Raw genomic sequence first — 20,492 nt, 5'->3', positions numbered from 1 at the left:
ACTCCTTAGATCTGTACAATTTGTTTTTGTCAATTATACCTCAATAAATCTAAAAAAATAAAATTAGAAGTATACTTTAAAAAGATAAATATTTATTAAATAACAAAGATAAATTTTGATGTGACTTTTTATTATCCAACATTTTTGGAGTCTATGGGAATGATTATGGAGCATGGGGAGAAGACACTTTAGCTTTTAACTTTCATATATAAATGTTTCTAAAGCCGCTGTTAATGTTTCTTCAGCTTTTCCAAGAAAATAGAATTACATGAGGAAGCAATAATTAATTATAATTGCTTGCTTTGAGGCCTCTGAAGAATAAGGCAAGTGGTTTTCTCCAGGGCTCTTGTGCCACAAGGAGTGGAGAGACATGTCTCAACCTCTTCCCCAAACAACTGAGCCCTCCAGAGGCTGGAAGGTGGGATGCCTTTTCCACCAGCAGGTCCGTCTGTAGGTCTGAGAAACTATGGATATTCTTTACCATGTAATGTATCTAAAAGATACCTTGCTGCTGCTGCTGCTGCTAAGTCATGTCAGTCGTGTCCAACTCTGTGTGACCCCATAGACAGTACCCAACAGGCTCCTCTGTCCCTGGGATTCTCCATGCAAGAATACTAGAGTAGGTTGTCATTTCCTTCTCCAGGGCATGAAAGTGAAAAATGAAGGTTAAGTTGCCCAGTCATGTCCGACTCTTAGCGACCCCATGGACGGCAGCCTACCATACTCCTCCATCCATGGGATTCTCCAGGCAAGAGTACTGAAGTGGGTTGCCACTGCCATCTCCAAAGATACCTTAGGTTCTCTCATTCTTTCATGAGAAAAAGTCTTTTGGGGGAAATTTAGAGTCACTGTCAACATTAAGTATCAGGAACAGGAAGTGCATATTTTCTAGCAAGCTTTGTAGAGGGGGCCTGGCTTAGCTGAGCTCCTTTGTAGTAGTGTCCTGAACAAGTGTTTCCTGGGAGTGGGGAAGCAGAGGGTCTCTGAGGGTTTTCAGGTACATGTCTCTCTAATTCTGTGAGTTTTTGGAAGAATTGTTCAAGGGAACAGAGGTAGGTATTTAAACAAAACTAAATTAAGGATAAAATGAACCTCTGGAGACAAAGAATCAAAAGGTTCAGCTCCAAATCAGATTTTAGAGCATGGGAAAAACAAATGCTTACTCACAAGAGAAAAAAGAAAAAAAAGGAAGAAATTACAAGGATAAAGTGCATTCCAGATTCAAAAATAATACAGATTGTTTAAACTATACAATAGCATCATTTGGGAGATAAGAAACTAAATGTTTAATTTGGACATAATTCAGACAGAAGAACCTGAAAATCTACAAGGAAATAAGGCAATATTTCTCAACTACAGATGATTATGAACCTCCCCTCCCCCCACATGGACATTTGACAATATCTAGAGGTGTTTTTGATTGTCATAGTGAATGTACTAGAGTGATTGGACAGAGGTCAGAGATGCTGCTATACATGGTAGCATGCACAGGGTAGCTCCCTATAAAAATAAAAATCCAACACAAAATATCAATAGTACCAAGCCTGAGAAACTCTGAAAATTATAATCAATAAATAATTTATAACAATAAGAATTGACTTGGGAAGATTTCCTTCTGATTAATCCTTAAATCCTTGGATATCTGAACACACAGAGCCATCAAGAGTTCTCACTGTTATGTGGGACCTCTTGCCTTTAATGCTGAAACATCTAGAACCAGTTGGTTCTAGGTTTGAGAAGTAGAGATGATCTTACCAGAAATGTTTGTCTAAGGAAGAAGTCTTATTCATAAGGAAAGATAACTAAAATAAATTAATTATCTGGTGTGTATGACTCACAGCTCTAAAGCAAGGATAGCTCCAGGTGAGCTGAGATGTGCCACATTGTTAACACATCACACCATTGCCACCACGTGTTTGTCAAAACCTCTGCACAGCAAAATAAATGATCAACAGAGAGAAGAGGCAGCAGAGTGGGAGGAAATATTTGCAATGCATGCATCTGATAAAGCAAGGGTCCTCAAATTCCAGGATTTAATGCCTGACAATCTGAGGTGGGTCAGATAATAAAAGTTTTACAGCAAACTAAATATGTGTGTCTTAACAGCCCATTACCCAAACCTACTTAAAACATTTTAGGTGGATCAAAGCAAAGAAGTAGGCTGCAAATTTTGAAATAAGTTCAATTCTATTCTTATAAGTTGACAAGGTACAAAGATTGTTTTTCAGTCACTAAGTCATGTTCAATACTTGTGTCTCCATGGGTTGCAGCTCATCAGGCTTTCCTGTCCTTCCCTATCTCTTGCAGTTTGCTCAGACTCATGTCCATTGAGTCAGGGATAAGTGAGTCAAAAAGACTCACTCCAAGGTACCCTCTTCTTGACTGATCTTCCACTTCCAACACTGAGTCCACCATTTCACCCTTCTGCCAGCCTCTGATTTGGGACTTAGAGTCCCACTAGGAAAATATTTTGGAGCTCACCACTTTTCTGAGAGCTTCTTTCACATCTTTGTTCCTCAGACTATAGATCAGGGGGTTCAGCATGGGGATCACTACAGTGTAGAACACTGTGGCCACTCTGTCAATGTCCATGCTGTTGCCAGAGTGGGGCCAGCAATAAATGAAAAGGATTGTTCCCTGTAAGACAGCAATGGCAGCAAGGTGGGAGGCACAGGTGTAAAAGGCTTTGCACCTTTCCTCTGCTGAGTGTATCCTCAGGATGGTGATGAGAAAAAACAGGTAAGAGATAAGGATGATCACGCTTGTAATGATCTCACTGAAAGTGGCCACAATGTATAGCACCAATTGATTCACAGTGACATCAGAGCAAGCAAGAGACAACAGAGGGGGAATATCACAAAAGAAATGGTTGATCACATTTGATCTGTAGGATGGGATCTGAAGAGCTAAACACAAGTGAATCACAGAACATACAGTACCATTGAGACAGCAACAAGACACCAACTCCATGCAGATATTTCGGGACATGGTGACCATGTACAGCAGTGGGTCACAAATGGCCACAAAGCGGTCATAGGCCATCACTGCCAGCAGAATGACTTCAGTTACCACAGATGTGCAAAACAGGTAGAATTGCACAGTGAGTTCCAGGAAGGAAATAACTTCGTCTTCTTTTAAGATGTTAGCTATCATCTTTGGTGTGGTGATCATGGAGTAACAGAAATCCACAAAGGACAAGTGGCTAAGGAAAAAGTACATGGGGGTGTGGAGTCTAGAGCTGACCTGAATCAGGGCAATCATGTCCAGGTTTCCCCAAACTGTGACTCCATAGATGGAAAGAAACAGCAGGAAGAGGAAGACTCTGAGCTCAGGGGCATCTGAGAATCCAAGGAGGATGAAGTCTGTCACAGCAGTGCAGTTTTCCTCATCCATGTCCTCACTTTACCATGGTTGCAGAAAAATATTAATAGTTATTCTTCATTGGATCACTCCCAATTAGCTACTAAAAAGGACATGAGAATAAATAAGATAGTCAACTTTTTTCAGCAAAGAAATAAAACATTGACATTTTGAAGCTTAGGAAAAGTTCAGATATAGTAGCCCACAAATGCATAGAGCAGAGCTCACATTTATATTCACAGATCACATGAAATAATTCACATCCATGAAAACCTATGCGTTTATTTAAACTAGATCTACACAATTTGCAGCTTGGAACCGAATCATTAGGAAGGCATCAAATGTTATTTAGTTAGCCATATTTGAAATTTAAATCTTTTTTTATTTGTAGACTTTTTAATCAGTTATTGAAATACTCGGATCTCTGGGGATTTTTTTTTAATACTACACAGGAAATTTCTTTCTTTCTTTTGATGAAATGATGAGAAGTATGCTTATTTAAGATTATTAACACACAAGCATCATGTTTTTATTATTACCCTTTAAATAGAAAAGTGAATTTTATATTCTCTTTTAGCATGTTTTTTCTATACAATTAGCCTAGTGATTTTTAAATTATCATATACAATGTTAGTCATTGTTCAAGGAATTGTTACTTAGGTCTAAACTTCCTGAACTTTGACTGAAGCCTTCTAATACCTATTTGACAAATGAATTCACTACTCTAATATATTCAAGAAATAAAATTTGTGAATATTAAATTAACACAAGTTCTTATTGCTGCATTGCACTATTATTTATGATAGGAACTTAGAAACAAAATATCAAAGAGCAGGGTAAAAGTGGAGCTACATGTATGTTATGGGAAATTATGCAGGTTTCAGAAGAGCTTTCAATGACCTGAAAAATGACTAAGAAAATGGCAAGTTAAAAATAGAAAACCAGATCACAAAGATAGAATACAGTATATCTATACATGTCATAGTCATATTTAATTCTCAAACTATCCAAGAAACATAAATATTTTTACCAATATTTTACTCCAATTGCTTTAAAAGTGCATTCAGAAATTTGCCTACTTTTTTTTTAATAAAGGAGAGATATATTCAAACCCTTTGATATGTAGAAAATGCCAACAAAGGGTAAGACCATGCTTACTTATTCTCTCTCCTGATCCTAAGTAACAATAAAATGACTTAGTAGCACCTACTGCTTATTCCTGGAGGAAAGGGAATCTGGACTAAAAGTCAGCACAGCCAGATTTTTCCTTATTCTTCAAATAACTTGAAAGAGGTAAACGATATGTGAATTAAGGAATCCTGGTTTGAATACAAATAATAATTCTGATGACATGCATTGTTCTCTTAAATGGCCAGTAATAAGTGAGTTGTCTTTTTTGATTTCGAAGTAGTAAACAATTTTGAAAACCTTTTCCTGCATTTTTAAGTTTTAAAGATGAAAGTTTGGCTGCTGATCACTTATAGAGAAAGAGTGATGTTGATCCCTGTTGGACATTTGTCAATGTCTGGAGATACAGTTGGCTGTCACAACAGGAAGGGGTGCTCCTGACATCTAGAGGGCAGACTACAGATGCTGCTGAACAGTTTGCAGGCACAGGGTGGCATCTCCTTCCCCATTCCCAACCTCCTCACACGCCCACAACATAAGCAAAACCCAAAATATAATCTGGCCCCAAATGTTAATAGTATCACATTTGAGAAAACTGTTGTAGCGATACATGGCCTTGGCACAAGATCAAACTACTGGCTCTCCTGTCTGCTTCAGAGGTGGTTCACATGCCTCTGCTCCTCCATCCGCAGTCCTGAGGACCCCTCACCACCACTCTCAGCATCAGGGTGACTCTCAGGAGAATCTCCCTGCTATCTTTCCCAGGTTCTGTGGATGGAGTTAACATGAGAGAAGAAGAGGGAAGGGGAGAGGAATCAAGCATGTTCCCCAACTGGCTCACACTCTTTCCTCTGTTACACTAATAGCCATTACAAGATATTTCATTCTACAGATCGAATTGCTCCCATTTCCTGTCGAGATCATTTTTCAGTAGGTAAAGGGAAAACACTTTCATAGAGTTCTCCAAATTTGGCATTTGTTAAAACACTCTTCAAATACAGACTTTTAAAAATTAATTCTGATGTAATTTCCCTCTTCTACAATTCCTCCTTCTCTGACACGTGGCTAATAATAAATCAGCCTCATTAGAAAATAAACAGAGAAGTTTCCAGACATCAGGAAATATCATTCAGTCCACTCCTCCCCAAAACATAGCCCAACCAACCTGTTGATAAGTATTGCTCCCCATGTTTCTGAGGATGCGATGAGGGAAAGTGTCACAGGCTCTATGTTTTCATGCATGTGTATCCAGGGGGCCCACGTCCCTTGAGATGCCAGAACCAATCATTGATCTCTGTGGGATCTCAACCAGATATCAGGAAAACAACATCGTCTTGGGACTCAAACAATGAATGGCTTTCATAAGAAAAAGAGGGGGGAAACTCTCCTGAGTTGGTAAATGTTATTGTAAGACAACATGACTCCTTTCAGAGTTTATGATAAATTAGAGTGTTGTATGCTGCATCCAAACATTGCACTATGAACCAGATAATGTTGCCATAATGACATATGTGAATGAGTCTTATAAACTCTGCCAGTCTTACACTCAAAGCTCCTTTCTGGAGGACATAGGGTCTAAAGACACAACAGCATCCTACAAAATACCAGAAAGGGGTGGGAACAATGAATCTCTATTGTTGAGAATAATAGCAACTGCTCACACTTACTCACCACTTTCTATGTGTTAGGTACTGCTCTGAACATAACTATTAACACATTTCTTTTTACGTACAGTTATGCAGCTTTGTTAACATGGCATTGAGAGACAGGCAGTTGTCACTTGCACAAAGTCATAATGGAATCACTGATAGAATGAGCATACGTGTTGCATTTTGGTTTCTGCAACCATATGGCTCTGTGAGGAAGACCAGAGCTGATGGATGGTGCTGGATGAAGACCCTACTCACTGCAGAGTCTCTTTATGTGTCTGCCTGCAGGGTCTCTCCCAGGTCTGCTGCTTCTCTGCCCATGTAATCTTTTCCTAAACCAACAGGGTTAGAACGATTTGATGTGGTTTGTGCTCCTGGATATAACAAACATTCACAAACTCCATGACTCTAAATAGTACCAAGTAAATTGGTTTCCAAATTCTCAACAGCTTTCATGTGTTTCCCTAAAATTGATTCATCTGACAATTTTCTGAGATTGTGGAATGTTTCTGCCTCTCCATTCCACCCAGTACTTTCACTATTCCTTTTGTTTCACTTTTCAAAAGTAAAGATTCCTGTTATCCATTCACATATTATTGTGAGAATTACCCTAATTAAAAAACTAATAGCAAACTTCCAAAATCTAAAACATAAGAACACTGTGAAATGCTGTGTTCCATGAAGCCTGAAATTTGTTTGAATTAAGACATTTCAAAAGCAGAGACATTACTTTGCCAACAAAGGTCTGTCTAGTCAAGGCTATGGTTTTTCCAGTGGTCATGTATGGATGTGAGAGTTGGACTGTGAAGAAAGCTGAGTGCCGAAGAATTGATGCTTTTGAACTTTGGTGTTGGAGAAGACTCCTGAGAGTCCCTTGGACTGCAAGGACATCCCCCAGTCCATTCTAAAGGAGATAAGTCCTGAGTGTTCTTTGGAAGGAATGATGCTAAAGCTGAAACTCCAGTACTTTGGCCACCTCATGCGAAGAGTTGACTCATTGGAAAAGACTCTGATGCTGGGAGGGATTGGGGGCAGGAGGAGAAGGGGACGACAGAGGATGAGATGGCTGGATGGCATCACTGACTTGATGGCAGTGAGTTTGAGTAAACTCTGGGAGTTGGTGATGGACAGGAAGGCCTGGAGTGCTGCAATTCATGGGGTCGCAAAGAGTAGGACATGACTGAGTGACTGAACTGGACTGAGCTGAAGACATTTCAAGCCCATGGTATGACTTCTTGTTTCCTTCTAGATTATATAACTTTCTTTTCTCAGAAAATACGGGCATTGGACATGAATTTTAGCCAGTACAGTGATGTTTTGGTATTATATATAAAACTCATTACTATTATATATAGTAAATTCATGATGATATCTCATTAGCATCATTTTTTTTTTGTCATTGTTCTTAGTATACTCTGAAAGCGTTGCCACAAAATGCATCTCCCTGGAGAGAGTTTCATGGCAGAAAGACTAAAAATACAACATTATTTGCAGTGATGTTTACATTATCTATGCAATCCACTCATAGAAAACTGCTTTGCATATATATATATCTTAAAGACAAAGCAGAAACTTTTTTTAATTTAATTTTATTTTTAGACTTTACATAACTGTATTAGTTTGATTTAAATATAAATATTTAACTGAAATTTATTTTATAGGTATTGATAAGTTAAGTACTACAAATACTAAGATCTAAGTTTTTGATAACCTGTATTTATATAACATAAGATCATATTGTTTGAGTGAATCATTTCATCAAAAGATTCAATGACATCAACAATATGTTAAATTTTCTAATTTTTTTAATTGTACATTTTAACTGATCTGCTTCCAAGCAGAAGGAAAGCAGAAATGCTGAATTTCTATATGATAAGACTTGGGAAGGTGATTGTGGCTGCATCAGGAATTAAAATCAGTTGTATTTTAAGACAGCACAACAAACTACTCCAAAACATATGAGTTAAAAAGAGCTGTTTATTGTTACACAGCTGTTTATAGTTACTTATGTAACTAAATCACAGTTACATAAGTCACTCAGGCAGTTCTGATGATCTGATCCAGAGGTGACTGCTCTTCGCTAGTATGTTTGTGAAAGTCTCTCAGTCATGCCCAACTCTGTGATCCCATGGACTTCTCCATGTTTGCCATCCTATGGAGTTCTCCAGGCCAGAATACTGGAGAGGGCAGCCTTTCCCTCCTCCAGGGGATCTTCCCAACCCAGGGATCAAACACAGGTCTCCCACACTGCAGTGGATTCTTTAGGAGCTTAGGCACAAGGGAAGCCCAAGAATACTGAAGTGGGTAGCCTGTCCCTTCTCCAGTGAATCTTCATGACCCGGGAATCAAACCGGGGTCTCCTGCATTGCAAGAAGATTCTTTACCAACTGAGCTATCAGGGAAGCTGGTATGTTTATGTGTGTTATTAGCTTGTTAGGCTTGGTGATCTAAGAGAGCTCATACATCAGTCTGGAGGTTGGCCAGATGCTGTTTCATGGGATAGTGTTGTGACCTATATTGCTCATTTACCAATATGCTAATCTGTGCTTGTTCACATAACTTCTATTCTAAGAGTTTGTGCAAATTCCAAGGGATTTTGACATCGATACAGGACCTTTCTTGTAACTGACACAATATTTCACTTCAAGAACCTTATGTTAGCCAAAATCACTAACAAAAGTAGCCTATTTTTTTAATGGAGGAATTGATTTGACCATTTGATCAGAAGAAAAGGAAAATGTGGGCATGCCTAGTTAAGTGGAGAATTGGGATCATGCTTGCAATATATCACACAGGGTAAAAAAAAAAAAAAAAAGTCCTTTTGAAAGACAGAATCTCCAAAAATTTAGTCTTAAGCAAACTGGAAGACAATCTAATTTTGTTTAAAGTGTTACTTTGAAAAATTTGGTGAAAGATCATTTTAAAAACTTGAATGAAAGATCGACATGTCAGTACTATTCCAGCACAATTTCTGACAGAGTTTCTATTCCCATTTACTGTTAATACTCCCAAATATTCTCAGTATTTTCATCTACTAAAAAGTGGGCATTGAGAAATTTGTTTAGACATATTGAGTAGAGAAGGAGAAGGGTGTTTAAGTTATTCAGGCAAAAGTGAGATATTGACTTTTCTTATTCCCCCATCATTGCTCCCAAGACCATGGTGAACCTCATGGTAGAAGGCAGAACCATTTCATTTGTAGGTTGTGTAATAAAATTCTTTTTCTTCTGTACCATTGTGGTGACTGAGTCCTTTTTATTAGTTGTGATGGCCAATGACCACTTCGTGGCCATCTGCAACCCTCTGCTCTACATGGTGGCCATGTCCCCGAGACTTTGTGTGATGTTAGTGGGTTGGATCTTATGCCCGGGGTGTAGCTTGCTCCTTGACATTCACATGTTCTGTTACCAAATTATCATTTTGAGGTTTCAACACAATCAATCACTTCTGTTAGTTCTCCTCCCTGCTTTCCCTCTCTTGCTCTGATACTTATTTCAACAAGTCACGGCTTTTTATTTTCTCCACCTTTAATGAGGTCAGCTCACTCTTCGTCATTCTCCTGTCTTATGTGTTTAATGTTGTCACCATCCTCAAGATGCCTTCAGCCTTTGGTCACTGCAAAGCCTTCTCCACCTGTGCCTCCTGCCTGACCACCATCAGCATCTTCCCCGGCACCATCCTCTTCCTCTACTCTGAGCCCAACTTCGCAACCTCCAGGCACACAGTCAAAGTGGCGTCTGTGTTTTACACAGTGGTCAGCCCCATGTTGAATGCCCTGATCTACAGTCTGAGAAATAAGGATGTCAAGGACACGGTCTCCAAGATCATGAACTCTAAAATATTTCTTATTGAGCATTATTATAATAGTAGAGTTATATAGTGTGCCTGTAGAGATTGGATTTTAATGATACATTTAGATTAATGAAGAGTGAATGCTGTAAAATTTGTGAATGCTGGGCTTGGAGAAGGATTGGGGGAAGGATAGTTAGAGTGTTTGGGATGGATATGTACATTCTGTTACATTTAAAATGTATAGCCAACAAGGATTTACTGTATAGCACATGGAACTCTTCTCACTGTTATGTGGCAGCCTTGATAGGAGAAGTGTCTGTGGGTGAAAGGACACGTGTATATATATATATATATATATATATATATATATATATATATCTGAGTCCCTTCACTTTTCACCTGAAAGTATCACAACATTGTTTGTTAAAAGGCTATATCTGAGTATAAAATAAAATGTTAAAAAAATGTTAAATGCTGTAAATTTGAAGAACATGAATTTTGGGTCAAAGACACTAAACTTGACTTTGTTTCTCTTGGTATAAAAAACAAAGATTAAATTAAATTTATTAAGATTACACTAGGTATGCCACATGACACCTATATTGTATTTTAATCTGTGTAATACAATTATTTTGCCTGAAATTTTAGATGAAAAATTTAAAAATTGAAAGACTGTTATATTTTTCCTAGTAAGAGACAGAGTCAAGAAATGAGTCGGACATGACTGAGCGACTGAACTGAACTGATGCAGTTACAGGAGAAGGCAATGGCAACCCACTTCAGTACCCTTGCCTGGAAAATACCATGGGAGGAGCTTCATAGGCTGCAGTCCACGGGGTCACTAAGAGTCGGACATGACTGAGCAGCTTCACTTTTCACTTTCATGCATTGGAGAAGGAAATGGCAACCCACTCCAGTGTTTCTGCCTGGATAATCCCAGAGATGGGGGAGCCTGGTGGGCTGCAGTCTGTGGGGTCGCACAGAGTTGGACACGACTGAAGTGACTTAGCAGCAGTCTATGTCTTTACCAAAGACATGACAAGGCAGAAGACAGAAATCCTTGACTTTACCTGTAACATGAAAATAAGGATCAATCTACACATCTGTGACTGGAATCTTAATCCAGACTCCCAGACATTTTCCACTTGTCTAAAAGAGAATCTATGTTCAATGTCTTAATATTAAGATGCTCCATTTATTCATAATCATGTTCCAAATTGTGACAAACTAGTTAACTTATATGCAGAGTACATCAAGAGAAAGGCTGAGATGGAAGAAGCACAAGCTGAAATCAAGATTGCCGGAAAAAAAAAATCAATAACATCAGATATGCAGATGACACCACCCTTATGGCAGAAAGTGAAGAGGAACTAAAAAGCCTCCTGATGAAAATGAAAAAGGAGAGTGAAAAAGTTGGATTAAAGCTCAACACTCAGAAAACGAAAATAATGGCATCTGGCCCCATCACTTCATGGTAAATAGATGGGGAAACAGTAGAAACAGTGTCAGACTTTATTTTTTTGGGCTTCAAAATAGCTGCAGATGGTGACTGCAGTCATGAAATTAAAAGATGCTTACTCCTTGGAAGGAAAATTATGACCAACCTAGATAGCATATTCAAAAGCAGTGAATTACTTTGCCAACAAAGGTTCACCTAGTCAAGGCTATGGTTTTTCCTGTGGTCATGTATGGATATGAGAGTTGGACTTTGAAGAAGGCTGAATGCTGAAGAATTGATGCTTTTGAACTGTGGTGTTGGAGAAGACTCTTGAGAGTCCCTTGGACTGCAAGGAGATCCAACCAGTCCATTCTAAAGATCAGCCCTGAGTGTTCTTTGGAAGGAATGATGCTAAAGCTGAAACTCCAGTACTTTGGCCACCTCATGTGAAGAGTTGACTCATTGGAAAACACTCTGATGCTGGGAGGGATTGCGGGCAGGAGGAAAAGAAGATGACAGAGGATGAGATGGCTGGATGGCATCACCAACTCAATGGATGTGAGTTTGAGTGAACTCAGGGAGTTGGCGATGGACAGGGAGGCCTGGTGTGCTGCGATTCATGGGATCATGAAGTCAGACATGAATGAGCGACTGAACTGAACTGAACTGAGTGATCTTAAATCTATGGGAAATTGTCCAATGAAAATGTACATATCAGAGAGCTATACTAGAAGGCATAAGCAGGTGAGATGAGAAAGGAAGTTGAGAAAAATGTAACGAACACTACTAAAGATTCTAACATAGAAATGTCCATAAATAAAGACATTTATTCTGTCCCTATATTACCTGTAAAAGAGAAATATCAAACATTTAAGGTAGTACTGCAGTGTGATGATATTTCATGAGAAAATGCTAATAGAAAATATTTGTATTTCTCTAACTGGCGACCAATGACTTCTCAAGTGATAGTGGTAAAGAATCCACCTGCCAATGTAAGAGACAAAAGAGATGCAGGTTCAATCCCTGGGTTAGGAAGATCCTCTGGTGGAGGAAATGGCAACCTACTCCAGTATCCTTGAGTGGAAAATTATGTGGACAGAGTCGGGTTGGCTATATAGTCCATGGAGTCACAAAGAATAGTACACAACGGCATGCACAATTGGTGACCTACACCTCGTAGACCCTACCATACCAGGACTTTTCTCTATCATTTCTGATAAGGTTGTCTCTAGTCCCATAACTGAAGAAATAGATTTTATATGGCTCAGCAGTGATGCCAGATCATAGGCAAAACTGAGACACTCAAGATCCCTATGTCTTCTTATACTCATAAATTTGAGTATAAATTTTAAAAAAGACAACCTCAAAAGACAATCTATCACAAAGCTAGACATTCTAAATATAGCTGATTTGTCTAAGCCACTTGAAAATTAATATTAAACTAATGTTTTATTTCATGCAATGGATTTTGTGACCCAAATATTATTTTTAAATTGCTGGTGAGTTTCTTTGCATTTAGAAAATATGACAGCTAATATCTTTCCTATATCTTTCTTCTCTATTTTGTTTAATTTTTGCTCTCAAGGCTGCTTTACATACCTAATTAAAAATAGTGCCTTTTACTTTTCTTTCACTAACATTTGTTTAACCTCTGCTTATTTTTTGCTAAATATTTGTCTTTATTTCAATTTGACTACTCCTTCAAAAGTTTGTAGAAACCAGACAATGTACCTTCCACAGATTCTCAGAGCTCTTTTAACCCTCCGTTCCAGGCACTTGTTTGTGTTCAGTCACTCCATTGCTTCAGACTCTCGTGAACCCATGGACTGCATGTAGCTCACCAGACTCCTTTGCCCATGGAATTTTTTCCAGGCAAGAATACTGAAGTGGGTTACCATTTCATACTCCAGGGGATGTTCCTAACCCAGGGATCAAACCCGAGTCTCTTGCATCTCTTGCACTGGCAGCAGATTCTTTACCACTGTTCCACCAGGGAAGCCGTGTTGTTTTAAGGGCTCAGCTGAGCCAGTTCTTACACAAAGTTCTGTAGGCTGAGTCTACTTCCTTTTCCTTTACATTTCAGATTGGTAACTTTCACAATGGCTCAGTATTACTCAAGGACTCTCTATGTCTAAATGGTAAATTTTCCCTCACACTTTTTTCTAATACCCTACTTAGAAAATAATATTAATTTTTGTTTAGAATCTTATTTTTGAATTTACTTTTGGTTGGAAGGGATATATACAGATATACCCCCTTCCCTCCCATGCCTTCTCCTAGGTCATCACAGAGTGCCAGTTTGAGCTCCTGTGTTTCACAGAAGCTTCCCCTGATACCTGCTGATGGGTGAAAGTAGGATCTGTCCTGGTTGGGAGTGATGGATATAGTCTTGTATCTAGAGTCACAATCTATGAGGCATAAACCCTAGAGACTGTCTGTTGCCTCATTCTCTTAAAGCCTTGAAGTAATTAAAATTAATCACAATTCTCTTATGGAATTCTTTCTTGTGTTTTATAAAATCTGGAGCAATGTTAGGGGCATTTCACATGAAATGTAGGTTAAAATCACTTCTCTCAGACCCTTCCTCACACTGATACTTTTTTACAATTATAAAAATTGTGCAATTATAGATGAAATCCTTATTAAATATTAATCAAAGGACTATAATATGCCAGGCATAATGTTGTTCCTCCATAATTTTACTCTAACATATGGGAGAAGTATGAAGGTCCAGCATTTAGATTATCATGATTCATTGAGAGTTAAAGGAGAGATATTTACAAAGTTAAATATTTAGTTTGGACAATGAACTGATCCCTTTAAAATAACTGTTCTGTTCGATTGCACCACCACATCCATTCCATTAATTACTTCTGTTTATTGAATTATTGAAATAACACTTATTCATTGTACAAACCAAGGACTATAAAATTTAAATAAGGAAAATGAACACAGTATAAATAATTTTTATTAACTCAACTCCATTTCAAATCTATCAGTCAAGTTTAGTAACTATCACCAACATTACCTGAAGTAAAAGATAAAGGTGAGCATCTCCAGTGGTGCAGTGTGGGCATCATTTATCCCCTAACATGATGTGATGAGAAACTTCACCTCTGTGACATTCTTTCCACAGAATCTATTATCTCATCTTACTAGGAGAAAATTATTAGGCAAACCTATATCTTCAAGGATTCTACAGGATACCTCATCCACACTCCTTAAAATTATTGAAGCCAAAAAAAAAAAAAAAAAGGGAAAGAGTCAAAATTTATCACAGATCAGACATTAGGGAGACATGATGACAGTACAGTGTGGTACCTGGATTGGGTCCAAGAAAATAAAGAGGGGAAAAGGGATGGAATAAATAAATAAAGGGAAAAAACTGATGGAATCCAAGTAAAATTTAGATTTTAGTGATCATATTGTACTAATATTTATTTTTATTTTATTGTGGTAAGAACATTGCACATAAGACCTACCAATTTAAGATATTTTAAATGTACAATACAGTATTGTTGACTAGTAATATGATTTTTGTACAGTATATCTCTAGAACCCATTTAACTTGCTTAATTGATATTTTATGTGCATTGATTTGTAACTTCCTGTTTTCCCCTCCTCTTGCCTCTGACATCTATCATTCTACTTTTTGACTCCATGAACATAAAAGTGGAGTCATACAGTATTTGTCTTTCTGGGACTGCCGTATTTCACTAAGCACACTGTCAACCATGTGGTAATTTACTGCATAATTTCTTTCTTTTTTTATGCCATTTTTATGTACATGCCACATTTTCTTGATCCACTTTTTGGTCCATAGACATTTAGGTTATTTCTAATCTTTGTTATTGTGAATAGCTCTGCAATGAACAAGGGAATGCTAAAATCTCTTTGAAATAATCATTTTAATTCTTTTGAATTAAATAAATAAATATTCAGAAGCACGGTTTCTGGATTATTGGAGCATATATTTAACTTTTATACTATGAAAAGCCACCATACTATTTTCACAAGTATATTTAAGTAACAATCAGAAGGCAATTTTTCCATGTCAGTTCTCACTATGATAAAATTCTGTATCAGTGATTTTTTTTTTTTTTATGGGGAGCTATCCTGTGCAGCTTCTCTGGCCTCTGTCCACTAGATGATAGTACCTTCACCCCTAGTCCCTGCATTTTGACACCAAAAATACCTCCAGATATTGTCTATTGTCCCCTTTGGAGGTAAGGGGGAGTGAATAAACCACTGACAATCTTTCACTCGATTCTGGTAGATTTTCATGTCTTTCAAGTTAACTTATATGCAATTAAATATCTATTTCCTCATGTCCCAAATTCTATTATATAAGTCACCTGTATTATTGTCAATCCTGGGAAGCATGGTATCTAAAATATTTATCCTTACAATTTCTTCCCATTGTTTTTGTTTGTGGTCTTCTGAGTTAGCACTTGTATTTTCCATGCCTTAAAATCCTATTTAGAGCAACCTTGTTGATTCTATTTTTCCAGAAGTTACCTCTTAATTCTTTTAAATTCAATTTTGGTTAAATACCTGCCTATTCTCCCTTGCACAGTTCTACCCCAAATTGGCAGAAGCAGAGAGACATGCACCAGAGTCTTAGGGGCCCTCTCTCTTCACTCCCTGGAAACACTTGTTCAGGACACTGCTATGAAGGAGTTCAGCTAAGCCAGGCCCTTCTACATATCTTTCTGGAAAGTATGCACTTCTGTTCCTGATATGTAATGTTTGCAGTGACTCAAAATTCCCCCCAAGTGATTTCCCTCATGAAGAAATAACTGAAGCTAAGGTATCTATTAGATACCCTACGTAGGACTGTGGGAAAGGCAGCCCCCTCTGCCCTCCAGAGGACTTGTTGATTTACTGGGAAGGCTGAGACCTTCATGTCTCCTTCACTCCCTGTGGCACAAGGCCCTAGAGAGAATCCCTTGCCTTCCTCTTCAGAGGTTCAAAACAAGCAATTAAAGCTAATTATTGTTTTCTGGTGCAATTTATATTTCTTAAAAACACGAGGAAAAATCAATAGCCGCTTAGAAGCATTGTATATGAAAGTAAATCAAAAGTTTAACTGTCACCTTCTCACTAAGTCCCATTATCATTCCCAGAGACTCCAAAACTGTTGGATAATGACATCATAGGAAAAGTTATCTAGATTTCACAGCAAACATTTTTCTTTTTTAAATGCATTGTTTTATGCTTTTAATTTCTTTTAGATTTACCAAGGTATAATTTACAAACAGAATTTATATATATGTAAGGTATAAATTTGATGTTTTTATATATATACATATATATATATATGGTTCAGTTCAGTTCAGTCGCTCAGTCATTTCCGACTCTTTTTGACTCCATGAATCGCAGCATGCCAGGCCTCCCTGTCCATCACCAACTCCCAGAGTTCACTCACTCACGTCCATTGAGTCGGTGATGCCATCCAGCCATCTCATCCTCTGTCATCTCCTTCTCCTATGGCCCCCAATCCCTCCCAGCATCAGAGTGTTTTCCAATGAGTCAACTCTTCACATGAGGTGGCCAAGGTACTGGAGTTTCAGCTTTAGCATCATTCCTTCCAAAGAACACTCAGGGCTGATCTCCTTTAGAATGGACTGGTTGGATCTCCTTGCAGTCCAAGGGACTCTCAGGAGTCTTCTCCAACACCACAGTTCAAAAGCATCAATTCTTCAGCACTCAGCTTTCTTCACAGTCCAACTCTCACATCCATACATGACCACTGGAAAAACCATAGTCTTGACTAGACGGACTTTGACTACTTTGTTGGCAAAGTAATGTCTCTGCTTTTGAATATGCTATCTAGGTTGGTCATAACTTTCCTTCCAAGGAGTAAGTGTCTTTTAATTTCATGGCTGCAGTCACAATCTGCAGTGATTTGGGAGCCCCCACCCCCCCAAAAAAATAGTCTAGATTTGTCTAAAATCACATACAATGACACAGACAAAATATACAATAAAACTAGTGTTTTTCTTATTGCTTGCCTGTTTGCTTCTCAATTCATGTATTTCTTAGCTAAATATTGCCTAATCACCTAAAAAATTCAAAGGAAGCTAACAAAGAAACACTGAATTATAAGCTCTTGATGTTAGAATTATAAATTATAATTTTCTGTATGACAAAAATATCCTGAACAATGTCTAATTCCTGTAATTTGAAAGATAGTTCTGCTTAGAATGTGTGTTCTATACAAAAACTTTAAAGGAATTAAACAAGCAACTGGAGTGGAACAGAATTTAAGAATATGCTCATTTGTGCATAAAATCAAACATGTGCTCTTCACTGCAAAATAAAAGCCATTCAATTTTGAAATAAACCATAGTTTCCATAATGGATAGTGAAATAAAATGTGAGTTCTTTAATAAGCTTATAAAAGTTTTACAGCAAACTAAATGTGTGTTTTAACAGTCCATTGCCTAGAACGATTGAAATAATTTTAGATTGAACAAGAGCAAGGAAGCAGACTGCAAATTTTGATATATGCTCAACTCAAATTGACAGGATACAATGTACAAAGAAAAATGAGTCAAAAAGACTCATTCATAGCTACCCACTTCTGTTCATCCTTTCCAACATTACAGCACATCATAACCCTTTCACCTGCCTCCGATTTGGAAGCCTGAATCCTGCTAGGAAAATATACTCTGGGAAAATATTTTGGAGCTCACCACTTTTCTGAGGGCTTCTTTCACATCCTTGTTCCTCAGACTGTAGATCAGGGGGTTAAGCATGGGGATCACTACAGTGGAGAACACTGTGACCACTTCATCAGTATCCATGCTGTTGCCAGATTGGGGCCGACAATAAATGAAAAGGACTGTTCCATGAAAGACAATGATGGCAGCAAGGTGGGAATCACAGGTGGAAAAGGCTTTACACCTTCCCTCTGCAGAAAGCATCCTCAGGATGATGATGAGAATAAACAAGTAGGATGTGAGGATGACCACAATGGTGATAACCTCATTGAAAGTGGCCACAATGTATAGCACCAATTGATTCATGGTGACATGAGAGCAAGCAAGAGACAAGAGAGGGGGAAGATCACAAAAGAAGTGGTTGATCACATTTGATCTGTAGGATGGGATCTTGTCGGGGTCCAGCCCAGGTGGATCCAGGGAATTCGAAGGGGAGACAGCTTTGGCGATCAGAATATGATAGAATTAAAGATATAAAGAGTAGTTAAATAAGGATAGCTCAGTGAGAAAATTCAGTGGAGAAAAGAGGCTGAATAACTTGGTTTATGTGGAAAGCTAATAAAATTCCAAGACAAGGAATTTGTGCTACCTACGTAGGCCACAGGCGTCCTCCCATTCTCCCGAAGGAGAGGATACACTAAGGCCTCCCTGGTCAGATCTTAGAAGCCCAGGGAAAATTAGTAGGCTTGACGAGCCTCCACATTGCAGATGGGAATTCAGCCAGAAGATGAGAGAAAGAACGGCATGGGGAGACCAAGTTTTGGTGAACAAGGCCTGCACTTTATTTTCCAAAGTAGTTTTTATACCTTAAGTTGTGCATAGAGGATAATGGGGGAAGGGGTAGAGTCATGCAAGGACAGCAGTCCTTGATCCTAATCAAAGCCAGGCTTTCTTCCTGCAAACATCATATGGAATAGTTTAGGAGATTTACATCATCTTCTGGCCAGGAGGCCTGTTAACATTTTATGACTCTTTCTTCAGAAAACGTATTTTTCTCTAAAGGTGATTACTCTAAAGTCAGGCACCACCCTCCGAAAATATTAGATAAAGTTGCATACCTATAGGGCAAAGGTGTGGTGGGCTATAACAAGAAAAGAATTAACTCAGGTGTCCAAAGTTACAGACATTAAAGTTACGACTTACATTCCTATACACCAATTATATTAATCAAAACACTCTCAGGGACACAGTAGGTAAGGGATATGGAAACTTAGCAGCAAACATTGGCCCAACAAGTGAAAAACCCTTCATCAATACAATTTCTAATCAATCTTTTAACTGCTCAAAGGAATCTGTATTTAGACAATTTAGAACATCTCATGCCTCTCATGGTTGGGAGACTGTGAACGATCACATGTGGCCGGAAGAACCTGTTCAGGCAGGCTAGAGGACTTCCAAAGGAGTTTGTAGGTTGAAACACTCTTGTTACGCCCAGGAACTTTATTAACTGGAGCTGTAAATTAACTCTTTTTCAGAGAGAGGTGGTGGGGGACAGCCCCCCCCCCCCCGTAAAGTCAGAGGTGTAGGTGAGAGCACAAAGCAGTAAAGTAGGCAGACTCTGGTTTTGGGGGTAGATGCTTGAGAATTTCCAGGTGGACTCCTGAGGCTCGATCCCTCCTTTGCATATGCCGAGCCTCCTTCCTCATGACCTTTGCCGTGGGCGGAGTTCCTCACGCTGGCTCCCAGCAGGATCTGAAGAGCAAAACACAAGTGAATCACAGAACATACAGTACCATTGAAATAGCAACAAGACACCAACTCCACACAGAGATTTCGGGACATGGTGACCATGTAGAGCAGTGGGTCTCAGATGGCCACAAAGCAGTCATAGGCCATCACTGCCAGCAGAATGACTTCAGTTACCACAAATGTGCAAAACAGGTATAATTGCACAGCACATTCCAGGAAGGAAGTGGCTCTGTCTTCATTTAAGATGTTAGCTAGCATCTTCGGCATGATGGTAGTGGAATAACAGAAATCCACAAAGGACAAGTGGCTGAGGAAAAAGTACATGGGCATGTGGTGTCCAGAGCTGACCTGAATGAGAACAATCATGCCCAGGTTTCCCCAAACTGTGTCTCCATAGATGGGAAAAAACAGCAGGAAGAGGAAGACTCTGAGCTCAGGGGCATCTGAGAATCCAAGGAGGGTGAAGTCTGTCACAGAAGTGCAGTTTTCCTTGTCCATGTTCCTAATTTACTGGGTATGGAGTCAAATATTAATAGTTATTCTGTATTATATCATCCTTGATTCAGTTTTGCCTCTCTTAAAAAAGACATGATAATGTATACTGTCCTGTAAAATTAGTGTAGTGATTTTATTAATTACACTATACAATTCACTGTGCAAATTCACTGCTTTAGATTTATTTGAAGTTCTAAACAAAGAAAGAGAAAGTGT

At 38.5% G+C, this 20,492-nt stretch overlaps 1 protein-coding gene and 2 pseudogenes across 1 annotated transcript; 1 reads left to right on the top strand and 2 right to left on the bottom strand.

Moving 5' to 3' along the window:
- Positions 1-2,457: 2,457 nt before the first annotated feature.
- LOC129657461 (olfactory receptor 5L2-like) lies at positions 2,458-3,393 on the bottom strand. Its single transcript, XM_055587656.1, has one exon. The coding sequence runs from the start codon at positions 3,391-3,393 to the stop codon at positions 2,458-2,460; it is 936 nt and encodes a 311-aa protein (XP_055443631.1).
- A 1,705-nt stretch (positions 3,394-5,098) lies between these two features.
- Positions 5,099-10,017, top strand: LOC129653737 (olfactory receptor 5D18-like; annotated as a pseudogene).
- An 8,009-nt stretch (positions 10,018-18,026) lies between these two features.
- Positions 18,027-20,279, bottom strand: LOC129657456 (olfactory receptor 5L1-like; annotated as a pseudogene).
- Positions 20,280-20,492: the final 213 nt, after the last annotated feature.

Source organism: Bubalus kerabau, chromosome 1 (assembly GCF_029407905.1).
Source record: "Bubalus kerabau isolate K-KA32 ecotype Philippines breed swamp buffalo chromosome 1, PCC_UOA_SB_1v2, whole genome shotgun sequence".
Classification (NCBI taxonomy): domain Eukaryota; kingdom Metazoa; phylum Chordata; class Mammalia; order Artiodactyla; family Bovidae; genus Bubalus; species Bubalus kerabau.
The sequence above is the reverse complement of the archived record's forward strand: the minus strand, read 5'-3'. Positions and strand labels throughout refer to the sequence as shown.